General features: G+C 39.2%; 1 protein-coding gene across 1 annotated transcript; it reads right to left on the minus strand.

Annotated features, from left to right (window-relative positions):
* Nucleotides 1-497: 497 nt before the first annotated feature.
* letm2 (leucine zipper-EF-hand containing transmembrane protein 2) lies at nucleotides 498-15,246 on the minus strand. The gene is made up of 11 exons (XM_084359722.1): nucleotides 15,000-15,246; nucleotides 14,184-14,252; nucleotides 10,979-11,498; nucleotides 7,848-7,991; nucleotides 6,868-7,011; nucleotides 6,277-6,480; nucleotides 5,589-5,708; nucleotides 5,285-5,404; nucleotides 4,737-4,838; nucleotides 3,575-3,643; nucleotides 498-2,888 (listed from the first exon to the last, which is right to left on the minus strand). The coding sequence occupies exons 2-11, from the start codon at nucleotides 14,228-14,230 to the stop codon at nucleotides 2,832-2,834; spliced, it is 1,527 nt and encodes a 508-aa protein (XP_084215848.1). The 5' UTR covers nucleotides 14,231-14,252; nucleotides 15,000-15,246; the 3' UTR covers nucleotides 498-2,831.
* Nucleotides 15,247-16,773: the final 1,527 nt, after the last annotated feature.

Below are 16,773 nucleotides of genomic sequence, written 5' to 3' on the forward strand. Positions count from 1 at the left end.
ACTTATCAATTTAAATTTTTTTAAAGAATATTTTGTTGTAACACCACAAAACCTCCTTCTCCCCTCCCACAGAGCAGTTGAATTTCCTCTCCAGGCCCCCTACAGACAAGATGTTGGAAAATATAACAAGAACTCAGATTATTTATCTCAGTTGTGCTCTGAATCATATTTTTCTTACTACAGTGCCCTTACAAAGTATGTACTATTACACACTAAATCATATTTGCCCATGTAAATTCTGTTTGTCAAGGCTACAGATGAACAGGGATTCATATAGAACTAGCACTTAAGGTAGGATGGATTTTAAGTCCAATTGTTAAAATCTAACTAAAAGTGACAAAGGTATGGCTTTTTGGGATGCAAGTGGTGTCACCTGCTGCTCATGAAAATACATGCACTTAAAATAGTGGTTAAATATACAAGACAATGGTGGCCTTCACAGAACTAAATAAAAAGGATTTCACAGGTATTGTCAACAAAGAGATCAGACATGACTGTAAAGGGTTTCATGATTTTTAATCATGTGAATGCTTTTTTTCCATCATCCCAACACTCATTTGCCATGATAAAAGAGATGCATACATTTGGGCAGGGTGAGGGAGTAACTGGACAGCAGTGCAATTTTGAACTGAAAGAATCTGAAGAGAGGACGCATCATGATGGAGGTGATGTACCAAACCATCAGTGATAGCAGTAGGTAGTAATAACTTCCAGACATACACACACACAATGATGCTGATGAATGACATGAAAACACTTTTCCAAGAGGTGACACAAGGAATTTTACTCAGAACAAGATGTCATATCTGTGGACGCAGATGAATGCATCCTGTCCGACAACTGGGGGGGGGAATGTACAACATCTTTGAGTCTCAGAGGCACAGCAGAAACATCAAGCCAGTCGAGTGATTCCCATTATTTAATTGCTGGTCAATCCTTTAATCATGTAATAGACATCACCAGGCATCAAATGTGTCAGAAAACCTTCCATCAGATCAGCTCAACATCAACATGACACATTTTTCTCAACAGCTCAGTGACAGGTTTTGTTAACAAGCACCAATTGCTATAAATGTTGCCTCAATCAGTTAACATCTACTCAAAATGCCATCTCAGAATCTTAGATGTTTTTTAGTTTTTTTTTTAAATATGGCAGCAGGGCACAAACCAACCTTTGTGATTCTTTTAAAATTTTCCTTCATTCCCTTTTGCACCACGAGTGCAGAGCTGATTGAAAAGGTGCTTCTTCATCAGCATCAACACTTGTGATTAAAGGACAAGGATTTATTTGGATTTGGATTGATACACAGATCAAATGGGGAGGGGAAAAGGAGACATTCCACTAAGAGAAAAGGTGCAACTGGGCGCTTTAAACACACCGAGGTGAATGATCAAACCAAAATACAAACGGACAATGGTACAATATAGAAAATCTGTTCTCTGATGAAAAATGCAAACACAATCGCCATTTAACCTTAGGCACATATGTAAAAACCAATAATATAACCCTTCATTAGCAATCTGTTTGCTTAAAAAGTATCATTTTATTTATGGAGTCCACTTCTATGATAGATGTCAATGACGAAAAATGCTGAGGAGACAAACATTCACTCATCTGAAATGAATGAATGTTACTCCAAGAAAGCCAAATGTATAAGAGGGCCTTGGGAGGGTTACAAAATCTTAAACATTGTTAAATATGCACAAAACTGAATTTATACGGTACACATTTATGCGGTAAACCTTCCATTAACAGCTTTTAGGGTCTATATTTATGAGCGCTTATTGGCGTTAGGGGAATCTGTCATAATGCTATACATTTACATTTTTTTGTGCCACAATGCCAAAAAATAACATTAATCTCATTTGTGGCTTCAGAATTTAAGCTTCTTCCCACATGTTAATAATATATCTTTATGGAAAAAAATCAAGTATTTTCTCTTTTCAGTTTAAAGACATTGTAGCATCATAGTGTTAAACACAATACATACACTGTATATGCAAATAAAATCTGCATTTTTTTATACAGATTGTCCATTCAGTGGCTTACCAGTGGAGACAGGCTACACTTTACCACAGTCACAACTGGGTTTAAGGAGTGACCTCTCTCTCAATAATATACCAGTCTTTGTTTGCTAATTACAGCAGCAAGCAGCTACGCTATGTCCACCCTGTTCAGAAGCAAGGCCAGTCCAGATCGACTGTAACGCCAGCTGATGACAATAGACTATGACATTTTTGACTGAACCTTTGCACTTTATTGAAACGCAGGTTCAGAATGTGGCGTCTTTTGGTGTCTGATTCAGCACATCAGCACGGTCCTGCTTATTAAACAAAGATAAAGGTGGGACAACTACTGAACCAAAAAGTTCAGCGAACTATCGCTGAAGAATTGATGACTTCTCTCATATCCTGAACATGAGCAAAAGGGTATCCAAATAAAACAAAATAAAACTGCTAACAGAGACAGAAATATACAGGATATTTACAAATTTACAGGAGGAGAAGGAGGAGACCGGCTAGACTGTAAGGAGACGCCGTCAAACAGACAGTTGACCAGGATGGGCGGTTTGGGCTTCATTTCCAGGACATGAGGTCAAAGAAATCACACCACCAGCTGTCTACCAGTCCAGTGAAATTTCAGGCGGGTTTGTCCAGCTCTGACAGAGAGTTACAGAGAACGGAGTGTAACAATGTGAAAGCAGAGGGTCGAGGGTACGAAGAAGCAGCTGCTGACATGAAGCAGAAGACACAGCAGACCTTTCCTCCCCCGAGGACACAGGGCTGTGTGAGTCCATCCCCTTCTTCAGTCCATGGGCTCCTGCTCCTCTTTACACACCGTTGGCACTCATCTTGCTCTTCTGGGAGACCTCTGTTGCTGCTTTAGCCTGTGAAAGGTGTCACAGAGCTTAGTTTAACTTCAGTATCTATGTTTTAACATTGAAAATGTTCCTTGTGAAGGATTCATTGCAGGTGACATGAAACTAATTTAATTTTTTTGTACCGTGTTGTCTTTATTTTAGAGCTCCCAGCCGAAATGGCACTTTTCTAAAACCTAAAACATGTGCTATCAGCATTATTTGGGAGATGCTACGATCACATTAAGAAAATGACACGCAGGGGCTTTAAGAGTTTAGATGTCATGTAGTACTTCTTTAAATGACTTGTTGGTTAAAAAAAAAACACTTGGAAGCATGCATGACACTGATAGGTCTATATTTATCAGCTATTTTTAAACCTCACACAGATTAACTTGAGATGTTCAGCAACAACTTTGCCAGTGGCTTTCTGTATTTGTGAGGATTATTGTCAAACTGTAATCATTATTTCTATACATTTTAACTAATCATTGACAACCAGTTTCTGTACTTTGTCTACAGTACTCAAGTTTTCTCCATGAGCAGAATAACTGGTTTTCCAGAATAGCAGCCGAGTCCCGCTGTGAGAGATTAGCATGTCATGTGGTAAAGATCAAAGTCAGGAAGTACTAACTGGATTACAAAACCCCATGTACCATTAAATCCCATACTGGTTTCTGTGGATTGCACAGGAACAAGGAACAGTGAGTGCTCACCTGAAGGACTTCTGCAGGAGTCAGAGGTTTGTCGGACACCACAGGAGCCTTGTCTCGCATCTCCTCCACCTACAACACACAGATATAAACACATATAAGATGAGAGGTCCTGCAGGATTTTATGATTTTCTGTACGACTGGCCCTCAATAAATGTTACATGTTAAATAGGTGTATTCTTTGCTATCATTTATACATTTATTAAACTGCCTGCCATCTCCAAAGGTCTTTTCTCAGCTTTGTGACAAGGCCTTTTTTAGACAATCTGATGGGTATGTGCAGTTTAAATAGCTTAAAGAAACAATTGTGACATTTTAGGAATCACACTTGTTTGCTTTCTTGCTGAGAGTTAGAGGAACAGACTGATACCAATATGAAGCTACAGCCAGCAGCTGGTTAGCTGAGCTTAACACAAAGACTGGAAACAGGAAGAAACAGCTAAATGGTGCTTAATGAGTACAAATTCCAAAGCAAAATAATCGATATGGATTAAACAAATGAGATAGAAAGGTGTTAATTGTGAGCTTTAAGAGGTACTAGCAGGTGGATTTTGTTACTGTTGGAGACAGCCAGGCTATCGATTTCCACATTTCTAATCTTTTTGCTAAGCTGAGTTTATCAGCTGATGGCTGTAGCACTCTTGAACATATGTAGCATTATCAATCTTCCCAAGTGTATTTCTCTTGATGTTGTATTGCTGTATATTATGAGAAGTCATAGGATTGTCTCTATCCATAAATAAAGATCGGTACTTAACATTTCAGTACTGTCGTAAAATCACTAAATTTGGAGACAATGACTATTTGCTTTGTTACTCTGGTATATGTCTAAAGATAAACATTGTTTCATTCCATGCAATTGCTCCAATACTGGACTAGGAAAAAATAAATCTGCAAACAAACCTGAGGCACCTTATAAATACAGTGTACTTTCATGCATCATAATTCTACATGTTGCTAGTGTGGCTGTTAAAGTACTTGAAAATATCCCAGGAACTGACCATGATCAAAGTAACTGTTGTGCAGCTCCTCCAGTACAACAAGTACAGCTAATGTTTTGGGAGAAATCTATACTACCCACCCTTCAATCTAATTCATCGATACAGTTCATCTTATCTCATGCTGCTGTGTGTGCTTTGTGGCTGTGTTTTCTCAGTGCACTGACCGGTCTGTCTTTGATGATGAGGGCAGGGTCCGTCAACATGTCGGTATTGACTGAGGTCGTGTTTGCTCCTGTATTATCCGCTGGAGGAGGAGGAGTAGCTTTCTGCAAAAATAACAACAAAACACCTGATAAGAAGACCACATCCTACAAAAGACTACCTGCTGTATTTCTCGTTCAGTGGCTCTATTTGTCAGCATTTATATTGATAATTAATTAATCGTTTCAGTACTTTCCCAAGCAAAATGCCAAGCATCAGCTTGTCCCAGCTTTTCACATGTTTAAATTTGCCACTTTTCTCAGTCATATATGATGTAAAAAAAAATATATTCAGGTTTTGGTCACTTGTTAATTGGCAGAGCTAGCTACATCATCAATATTATGAAACAGCTTGTTTCCCATAAGGAGAGCAAACACTGAACGACCAAACTTCAGTGACCTGTATACCAACTGGAATGTTTAGCTGGGTTCAACTTTCTCTAATCTGTACATTCAAGTCAATAAGAATTGGTGCAGTGTGTAAGACTTTAAGTAGTCTGTAAAGGTCGAACCTCGAGTTTGGGAACAGGGGGGATGACGGGGGGTTTTGGTTTGAGGTCAGTCAGGTACATGGCTCTGGAGAGCAGCAGCAGCGACGGAGGAACGTTCTCCTTCAGGTGCAGGTCCAGCCACTAGATGGAGAGGAACATTTATTATATGGGGAACCTTGTTTAACAACAAGTGTAAAGGTTCATCTTTCATTGCAATTCATTTCAGCCTCTGGTTATGTTAATGTGGGGAATCAACATTTTGTGAAACCAGGATTTTGTTTCTTTCAACAAAATAAAAGCCACAAATTAACATTGAGTTGCTCACCTGCTGCAGCTGCTGCCGTAGCTGGTCAGTGGTGAGACCAAGAGACCTCATACCTCGACTACGACACGCTGCCTGTAGTTCTGACACACTCATTGCTGCCACACCCTCTGCTGCAATCATCTGTGAAGAAATAGAGAGGGGGAAGTCAAAAAACTGCTGCACATGCATGAGAAAGATACACGGACTCAACAATTGAATTAGCTCGATCGACAGTGAAGTTAAAATATCTATAAAAGCCCATTCCAGTAGTTTTACCTGCTAATTTTCTTTATAGGTAATAATGTACATTTACAAACCATTTCTCAAATTTTTTGATTGTGCATCATCAGGAGAAACACTGATTTCAGGTCATTTCACTACAATATAAAATTCAATTTGCAGATTGAAACTTTTAGTCACCTTCATTTCCTGTCAATCATTTTAATGTGTTCAGGCAGCTGACAGCATGGACTAATGACAATGTTTCCTTGCTGCAATAAGGCAGCAAGAAAGAAAACAGAATAACCTTTGTTTCCCTATAATGGATAACTGACGCCAGTTTCAACTATCTGCAAGTTGTTGATCTAGCAACATAGCACGAATTGCTATCGGCAGTAAAAAAAAAAAATGGGCTAAAACAAGCCAAAATCCTGGAATGACTTGTGACTATAACTTCCTGCAGACAGTCTCTCTCTGTCCTCTATCTCACCTCATCATCTGACTTGATGGTTCTGAGTTGCAACATCAGTTGAAAACGCAGCAAGTTGTTTGTGCCGATGGGCTGCAGCTCCAACAGTTTACACAGAGCCACGAGCTGGGGGCGCTCCAGGTGCTCCAGCGTCAGCTCGTCCTCAAACAGCTTCGAGAACCGGACGATGTCCTTCGTTGTGGGCTGCTCACCTGTGCCCCGAACCTGATAAGGACACAGAGAAACCAGGCTGAGAAAATATCCTATTCCAAACCAGACCAAGTATACATCTTGTACACCTTATTTGGAATAATCAAATCTGTTTAAAATCATCTATTTTACCTACTTTTTTATTAATACTACATTCAAAACTACAGCATTTCAGGTTTGACAAATTAAGAGATGCTTTGCCGTTTTTTTTCTAAATTATGGAAGACCCAGCTCATCTCAGATTCCCACTTAAATGTCTTAACTTTAAACACTCAACTGGCAACAGCCAACCCTTAGTAAAAGCAAAGTACAGAAGAAACAGAGCAACATTAAAAATCATGGACTTTGCTGTAAAAAACGTGCGTCTGGGCTGCTATTGTTTGATGTTAGGCTATACTTTACCTTCTGAACATATGTGGAGAAGCGCTGTGTCTCATCTTCTGTCTGAGCTTTTGCTTTGTTCCTTCGAGCCATTTCAGCGATGGTCTCTTGGAGAAACTTGGCCAGTTCCAGCTTAGCCGCCAGACCTTTCTTCTGCTTCTCCTCCTGCATGAAGGAGAGAGAGGGTTAGTTAGTTTAAAAAAAAAGGTTAGTTAGTAAAGACCTGTGGACTTTACATACACTTTGAGACAGTTGCAGTTAATTATTGTTTTCCAGCAACATAATATTATAGTTCCGTCAAGAGCACTATGTTCTGCTGCTTACTTTTACATGTCTCGAACTAAAAACAGTAATATTTTTCATGAGATAATATGAGGGCTTTTCAGAGATTTTCAGAATTTAAAGGGGAGACAACTAAGAATAAACATGAAGCAAAAGAAACTGTCTGGATTATTACGGCTTTTACACCTTAAATGCCACTTATATTTTCCTATAATTTCATATTTTACATTTCTCTCTGGTATCTCCCACCCTGTTTTACACACTGTACTGTAATCTACCCCCCACCCCCCTTCTTATGTCCAGTCACATTTTTAGAGACTGGTCACCTCTGTGCTGTCCAGCAGCATGAGAACATATCTGTGAATCACTCAGCTGTGCTCTAATACAACCAGGACATATCAAAGTTGACAGACCAATTGGACCAAGCACAGAAACCTGCTGCTTTTCATTTTCAAGGGAATAAAAGTTAGAAGTTAATAAAAAGGAATGCCATATCACTGGTTTAATATTTCATGAAGCTTTTTGCATGTTTGGAGACCATGTTGATATAGCTTCCAAAGTAAAGTGCCTAGATTAGATAAAGTCAGCTGCCTACAAAGCCTGAGGTACTTAGTACAGCAGCCACTGCCATATCTGAATAGTTATATAATCATATGAACCCCGTCATGAGGTCATGCAGGCGGCAGGGCGTGTGTGTCTGTGTGTACATGAACACATGCCTTTTTGGACTCTGTCTCAAAGGTGGAGGGCAACATCTCAGGGAAAAGTTTGAGGAAGACGGGAAGAAGGAACTCCATGAAAGGAACGATGATGAAGACCATGAAGGGCACCAGACGGAAGAGGTCAGCGCAGGTTCTCATCAGCTGTAACCACAAAGAAAAACAACACCAATGTAACAAAATGTGGACGGTAACACTGGCCAGTATCAATGTCAGTGGAGGCGTGTGTGCATGTAAGATCCAATCCACGTGCACTGAAGCTCTGCCAGTCATCTTCTAAAATAGCCCAAATATAGTTTTACCATGGCATGTGCACAGCTTGGGTCACTGAGGGTGGCGTGTGCACCATCAGTCAGGGAGACATGCAGTAACAGTATGTTCTTTTTCAATGTGTCTTCTCTAGGCGACAGAAAGCTTATCTGAAAGTTGCATAGATATTCTTAAGGAAGACCTCATAACATAAACGATAACCTCTCAGTACAGCCAATTTCATTAGTATTAACAAGACTAGTTCAGCTGACCACATCATGTGATTGATGTTTCATAACTGACTGAATTCACACTTAGCAGGCTAAACAAGTAAAATTATTGACAATTTCAAATATTACTGACACTGGAACAGTTCAACATTGAGTATAGCCAGCACTCCCAATAAATGACACATCAGCTGAAGAGATGCTGGTCATCTTGAAATAAAATAAATGAATAAATATAAGATACAGCTGGACTGACTGGACCAAAGAGTAACAAGACATTGAAGAAGTAGCAAAGATGTTTGAGGAAGACTCTCGCTCTACATATAAAATTTTGATAATCAAAATACAGTAATCATGTATTCAGTAAACTAATTCAAGTAGCAAAATATTCAAGTTATGTAACTTGATTACTATACTTAACTTTTGGATTACTGCGATATCAAATATTCAAATAAAGACAAGGAAAAAAATCCTAATCCTAATAATAATCCCCATTTTTACCAAATGTATTAGTAATCTACCATAGTTACACATTTTTTAATCCTAATTATGTGTCACCGTTGCATGTATTTCATGAACAATCAATACTCAAGAGCTCCGATTGGAGCAAAACAAAGTAATATTGACTGGGGCTGCAACTAACATTTGCCTTCATTGCTGATTGATCTGGCGACTGTTTTTTCTTGATTGAATGTTTTGTTTAAAATGGTAAAATAAAGTTTCCAACCGCAATAGGTGGCATCTTTACATCTGTTCTGTTATCAGAGCCATCAGTCCAAAACATAAATACAGTTAGTTTACATCACATAAGATTAAGAAAATCAACAAATCCTAATGTGTCGGCAAAATACTACACACAGTAGTGCACTGTGCAACAATCAATAGTCTGTGTATTAGTGTAAAAAATGATCTTACAACAGTTCTTAACAAAAACACAGCAGACCATACAGACTGACACCAGAACTAAATGTGTTTAACAGCAGGATTAATGTCACAGATTAACAGATAGATTAATCTATTTCAGGATTATAAGGAGTTCTAACTCTGTCTTCGTTCTCTGCAGGTCAGTGAACAATGACACTGGCCTTCTCAGCTCCTTCTGACATAAAACTGGTCTGCAGATGCACACACTTAAAACTGTTCATCCCTCACAGGTTAGTCTAATCACTGTACCACACAACTGCATACCTGCTAACGCTCACATTTGTTACAACTTCGGGAACACGCCGTACACATTCCTTATTGACATGTGAGGGTGTGAAGCTGTCAAACACACCGTAAAGCCATAAAATATTACTCAATGAAGTACTGATAACGACCCAGAGAAAGAGTGACAGAGGAGAGGAAGCAGGACGACTACTTCCAAAGCCGAGTCTTTTGTAATGACAGAGAACAAACAAGACGACTGTAAAGGAACCAGACAGACATGCTGCTGTGACCCGAGGGCAATATAAGATCAATGCAGAGGACTGGGGCAAAAAAGAACAAACATTTCAAATTCATTTGAGACACAAGTTTGGGAAAGATAGTTATTCGGTAAAAACCTAAACACAGCTCATGAAAAACTACAGTATGGAGCCTAATGTGAAGCTGAACTGAATCAAAAGTCAAAGAGCTCTATGTGCACAGTTATGTTCAAGTACATAAGCAATAGAAACTAGTAGGTTTAATGGAAGACACTGTTAAGAGATTCAGGTCAGACTGATCTAATCTTTGATGATTTCTTCTAGTTGGATGCTGGATGCACGATACTTAATATCTAGTGTTAGCCTTTACCAATAATAACCTGTTTTTCATGTATTGCAAATAGCAGTCATGTTGTCTTCCTCTGAAACTGGTTCTCTAGTCTACAAGTGCAGCAGGTTGATGACAACAATGTGCTACACTTTTCTTCCTTCTGTGTCTATGGGCAGATTGCAAACCAACTTTGAAAGGTGCATACTGTCATCTACTGTGTTGGAGATGCAGATCAATTTCCCAACGATAGGCTGATATATAATCAAGGTAATCCCTAAAAATGTTTTGTACTTTTACTAGTTATAGTGAGGGAGCCTTTACTAGATCAGATTTGTATTTGACAGATAAACAAAATGTAAAAAGCACTACTATGTTTGCTGCTATTTTCATCATCATTTCAGATGTTCACTATTCTCTCAAACACAATGAGACATATACATTTTTCTCCAAATAACAGTGCAAAACCTTTTTTTATGTTTGCAGCATGGCTCTGGGGAATGGCAATGACTCTGTGTGTGTAGTTACTCTCAGGTACATAACTATAACAAACAGGTTTAAATGTTTACACTGAGGAGAAATTATATGAGATTGAGGATAAAGTCAATTTATGCTCAGTATATGATGATTTAAAAAAGGTCAACTTTATCGTAAGATATCCTTCCTTTCTGATGAGTTCTCTGGTTAGATGGTTATGGAAAAAAAACTTACATGGAAGAAGTTATGTTCTTGTCTGACCTGTGTTTGAACACTGCAACTTTGTTTCAGGTGTCTTCCGAGTACATATGACCTGGCCATGTAAAGTATCTCGATCCCTGTGCCCGACAATGCAGGGTTTTACAGTTTTAAGATAAACAAACCCTGTAACATTAGACAGACTGAATCATACTACCCATATAATGCACATTTAGCTTCTCTTACCCTTCTCCTCTCCCTGCGTGAGAGCAGTTGTCCATGCAGCAGCCTCCACACCATCCTGCCCGCAATGTTGATGTCGATGCCGAGTAACCGGAAGCCATTGTAGTAATGCTTCAACTCATCCACAATCCTTTGATGCAGAGGTTTTTTCAAGACCGCCCTCTCTTGCACCGGAGGGGCTGCAGCCGCTGTGGTGGTGGAGGTCGACGTCGGAGTAGGAGCTGGTGGTGGTTGGGAGTCTGTTTTTGCTCCTGTAGAAGCATCCTGGGTAGCAGTTGCTGAGGCCTTAGTGTCCTCCTGCTTTATGTCTTGGAGCCAAACACCTGAGCCGTGTAGAGAGCGAGCGAGCAGGGCGGAGTTGTGGCCACGGCTGAGGCCGTGGCCTTGGTAACAGTGAGAGTAGCCATAGCGGGAGTGCCTGAGTGTGAGTGAGGACGAGACGCGACGAGGAGGGTCTATGTGGAGATAGGCTTTGGAAGACAGAGAGGAGCAGTTGTGCCTCTTGGATAACAAATACGATCCCCTGTTGACAGAGACGAGAAAAAGTGGTTAGTTTGTATATAATACCGAGCAGGGGAATGTTAGAAAAGTGAGGAAAGAATATGAAAGTACTCAAATGTGTATTCGATGAATTGATTAGATGATCAACAGCGCACAAGTACAATTTTGATCATTAATCAGTTAATAGAAATACGAAGGCAAAGTGCCAAATAGTTTCTAGTTTTAGCTTCTCATGTTTCACGTTATCGTAAAGTTAAGTCCACTGGATTTTTCTCCGATGTCAGGATGCTCGACTTTTTATCTGTTCGAAATTAAATTTTTCTATTTTCTCACTCGTTTTATTGAGCAAGTTATTGATTTATTTAAAAGAAAAGAAATGATCTACATATTAATTGATAATGGAAAACATTGTAAGTGTAAGCCCTGATAGCATTTCTCATCATTTATGACATTTTTTTTAACTGTATGATTATTCTATCAATCAAAAATATAAGCATTGAGCATTCTCAAGCCATTTGGCCAGTGCAGTGAAAAAAAAGTTAATTTTGCGCCTTGGTTGCACACTTGTTGGTATAGTTGTGTTTATCAGGTAACTATGTAAAAGTTACCACAATAAAAGGCAGCAAGTAACACTTATTTCTTTATCGGTTAACCGTTATTTTTTCATTTTAATAATTTAGTGTATTGACAGAGTACAGCTTCTGCACACCTGTGGATTGACATGTGCATAGGAGAAGACCAGGGGCTGACATAATCAGGAAAAACTCAGACCTTCATCAGGTTATCTTGTGATAAGATGAGATAACCTGTTGAAGGTCTGAGTGACAAAACGTTGTCATTAAACTTAATTGAACAGTGTGTGGGAGTTTTTTCCTGATTAATTTAGTGTATAAAATGTGAAACATGCTAATTGCAAATTTCCAAACACAGGCTGAAGACTTAAAACTGTTTGTTTTGTCTGATCAACAGATCCCAAACCTTACATATAAAATACAGAGAAACAGCAAATCCTTACATTCGTGAAACCTCTGAGCACATTTTGAGTACATCTTTAATATTTTTCTTGATAAATGACAAGGTATTAATCTAATATCAAAATTGTTACCGATTTATTTTCTGTCAACTAATCAACTAAAAGTGAAAGATCTAAATGCATTGTTAATACAAGTCTGTATTTGGCCCTTCTTAGCCACCGTATACTCATCAACCAATCACATAGAGGAAACGCTATTGCCGTCTATCAAACAGGCTTCTCACTGTCTGCCTTATAGGCAGCTTTAAGATAAGCTACCAAATGTTCCTCCTATGTCATTGTAATGATCAACTAGCTGAGTAGACAAAGTACCACCTGTGTTCAGTGTGAGCATCAGTAAAGTGTTCACAAGTCAGTAAAACAGAACTATACTCCACAGCCAGCGGTTAAAACTATGAGGCAGGTAAAGACAATAAAATAAAAACTAGTGTTTATGAAAACAAGTCTTTTCTTTCTCTCTGTCTGAAACAGCAGTTTTCTACCTCTGTGTCATGAACCTAGCTGCAGATGCTTGCAGCACTTACAGGGATACGACAGATTTCAAAGACTAATGCATACATTCAAAAATTTCAATCCTGCATTGTTTACATCCATATCTAGTAGCTTGCAGTCTTCTTCTTCCCTGCCTTTTCTGACAACTTGCAGCATTTCTTGAAATATAGATATCTTCTATCACAACAAATATACATTTTATTAGCGCCCTACAGATATATTGCTTGACTATTATTATCGGTCGATATTGGTCCATCACATATATCATATGCACCAATATTTTTCTTTATTTTCTTTTCTAGAGATAATAATGCAGAAAAAGATACTACTCACTATAGACAGTAAAGTTAATTGTTGATTCGTATCTAGTATTATATACTGTACACCATTGTCACCCGTGCTTGAGAAGTACTTTTGAGGGGCCATTGCAAAAATATGTGTATATAAGTCAAAATACAGATGTCAGAATTTTGTAGTCCATAATATCAGTAGTGGCCCCAAAAATCGAGTCTCCTTCTGGCTGTTAAATGTATGTAGCATTATAGTTATGTATGTGGATAGTACATTTTCTGTAAACTCAACTGTAACCATATAGGAAAGGCTGTCCATGGCTAATTGAAGGAAAAATACCTGACGAAAAATCGAAGGCAATGTTGGCCGGATAAATCCAGAAATATCAAAAACATAATCATCTTGTTTTGATGGTATAGTAAATTATCTGACAGTTCACAAATTGGTATACATCGCCATGTTGCCCAACCCTTATGTAGACTGAGTTAAAATTGTCCCACAATCTGACAACTATACTTGAAAGTTTAGGGTGGAAAAAGTGAGGGCAAACCAGGCCCATCTTGTGCAAACTGAGCTTCCTGGTAATGACACTGTGTTTGACTCTTGTAGCCCAGTTTCTGATCTTGCATCACGAGTCTATAGTATGTTTACCTCTGGTGGGTGATTGAAGTCATGGGATACATTGAGCAGGCTTTACTGCAGCAGACATTATGCAAACAGACACACTGTAATTTTGCCTCTCCTTCAGCACAGCCCAGACTGCACTCAAGGGCATGTAATTACCACCTCGGAGCTTCGTGAGGGGAACTGGTTGTGCTTTTGAGGGATACGGACAGCTTTGCATCGCGAGAGCTCTTGTTATACTTGTGAAGCCATGTGCTGCCTACTTACCTCGATCGTGTGACTGCGAAGAGCACCTGGTGACTGAAGACGGCCATTGCAGGGGCAGATTACTGTATTCTGTTGGGACAGACATGGACACAGAGAGAGAGAGTGAGAACATGCAGGTATCCGATTGCAGTTCACTCCCACAGTGCAGCAACAGGCTGACTGGACTATACAAAAAGCAGAATATGAACAACATCCGTCCAATCAAACACACAAACACGATCTCCTTCTAAATAGACAGATGACAGGCGTCATGTTTTGAAAGTTGCCCACTTATGAATGACTTAATGCGATAGAGCTAACATTAGCATGAGCGCAACGGGACAGCATGTTGGCTCAGTGTTATGTAACAACACAACCACGATACAGCCGTACACTCGCTGCTTTTCTGACAGATATCACATAACAATCCGGTCATCTGCTCAACTGTCATTAAGATTAAGTCAACAGATTCTCTAAATCAATATTAGAAGTTATGAAAACACTCACAGACCGTCCTGAATACGTCCACTGTTGAATAGACGTCACTTAACTACTAATGCTCAACTGAGGGGAACGTCCACAACATTTTGGTAATTTTCCTCAAACGTTAGCTAATGTTAACTGCTACCAATGTAAATATCTCTTAACAATTGGGGGGGGAAAATCAACGCTGCCACGGTAGAAATGTGTAAAACGTAACGCTACCGGTAGAATCACATTAGCATCATGCTAGTAAGTTCACCACTAGCTTGCACGCAGCGCTAGCCAAGCCGGTTAGCTTGCCGTTGGCTAAGCTAGCTGGTGAAATGGCAGTCGGCGGATGACGAGCCCACTAACCTCCAGCGTCAATGACGGAGCTATGGCTGCCGCTGCTGACTGGGCGTCGAAAGGCTTCTTGGTGAGACGAAAATAATATAATCCATCCACAACAATCGGTCGAGGTAAACGGGAGCGACGAAAATGACTCCTGAAGAGGTGATAAACCCATTTACGGTGGGTTTATACGTTTAAATCGCTCTTAGAGGCGTCGTGTTTCAACTCCCGGCCGTCCCGTCGGTGTGTGCAGCCTTCGCAGGCAGCTGCACTGAAAGGTCACAGTGTACATGCGTGAATGTTGTGTGCGTACCAGCCGAAGATCGTATGCGTTGAAAGATGGTTTACTCCGTGTTTAAAAAAAACTGTCTTCCTTCTTTCCTTCCTAGTGTTATTTTGTCTCTGTACTTCTCAAGTTTAGAAGATTTTAATTGTGTTAGCTCAGTGCATTCTGTCAGATATTTTATTTTACTAAAAAAAAAAATGATGGGTCTGAGAAAAATAAGGGAATATAACTGTAAGCTTGACAGAATGTATTTTGGTCACAAATGTCATTCTCTGTCTAAGAGCCTGTGGCAAAAAGACTGAATTTGCTTATGATGAATGAAATTTCAAGTACCCTCAATGACTGACAACTCTGTCCTTTACTCAGACAGCAAAATGTATCATATACTTCATCGTTATTAGTCTTTAATTCTGAAAATTTAACTGCAAGAATGTGGATTTTCTCTCTTTGCTTTGTTGTATTTAAGGGAAGCATACTTAACCCTTTGGCCAGCGCCTACAGATGAAAAATATCCTTTTAGGTCATTCTTGCTTCCGGTAATTACTCATCTATTACCACGTTTATTATTATTATTGTTAATTTGCCCTGTCCCTTCTTACACAAACTAAACTAATCTATACGAACATGCCAAGAGCCTAACTGATTCAGCAAATTACCAAATTGTAATGGTCACTGACAGAAATGCTTTATTTCACCTGCAATTTACACGTCAGTCAGATTTTTTTAAAACTGTTTTTTGGAAAATGTATTATGTATCCCTAAAATATAACATATCCTAGTCAGCCAATGGCCACATATCAAAATAAATTGCAACTTAATTAATGTGGGTAAGTGGACAGAGCTTGAGAGGGGCTTTAATATGCAGACATTGTGGACACAAAAGTAAGATATAACAGAGACTTCTCTAGGTACGCATGGCATTGGATGGCTGATCATCAATAATAATAATGTTTCACAGTCATGTTCCAATCCTAGGTAGTACAAAATCAGATAAACAGCTATACTACAAATGTGTTTTGCTCATATTATCCACAAAGCTTTGCGGTGTACATTAATAGACTACAAAAAAAAAAGTGGTACCAGGAAATAGAAGCAGAGTGAGCCGTCTTTCTCGTTTACCTCCTCTGAGCTACGGATCAGGCGAGGAGGCGTATAATAGCCAATCAGAGACGCTGGTGCAAACGTAACGAAAGCATCTGCATCGCGTTGTGGTCAGGGTGGAAATTTTTATAAAAACCCAGTTATTTAATACTGGTTCACAACCTACGTCCTAAAAAAAAACAAACTATGATGACACGAACAAAAAAAAAAAAAATTAACTTCTTGTTTTTTTTTTCTTTCCACATCATCAGTGCATCAACATCCTCCTCATATGAAACATGACACATGAATTTCCCCTTTTCATTTCTGTGTAGGTGTAGCCGATGCATTTGATCCACCACTCCTTTTTTTTTTTTTTTTTTTAGCTCTCCCCCTCCCTTCCTACACTCTCCCAGCTATCAGAAGTGAACT

Source organism: Pagrus pagrus, assembly GCF_965226575.1.
Source record: "Pagrus pagrus genome assembly, chromosome: 8".
Taxonomy (NCBI): Eukaryota; Metazoa; Chordata; class Actinopteri; order Spariformes; family Sparidae; genus Pagrus; species Pagrus pagrus.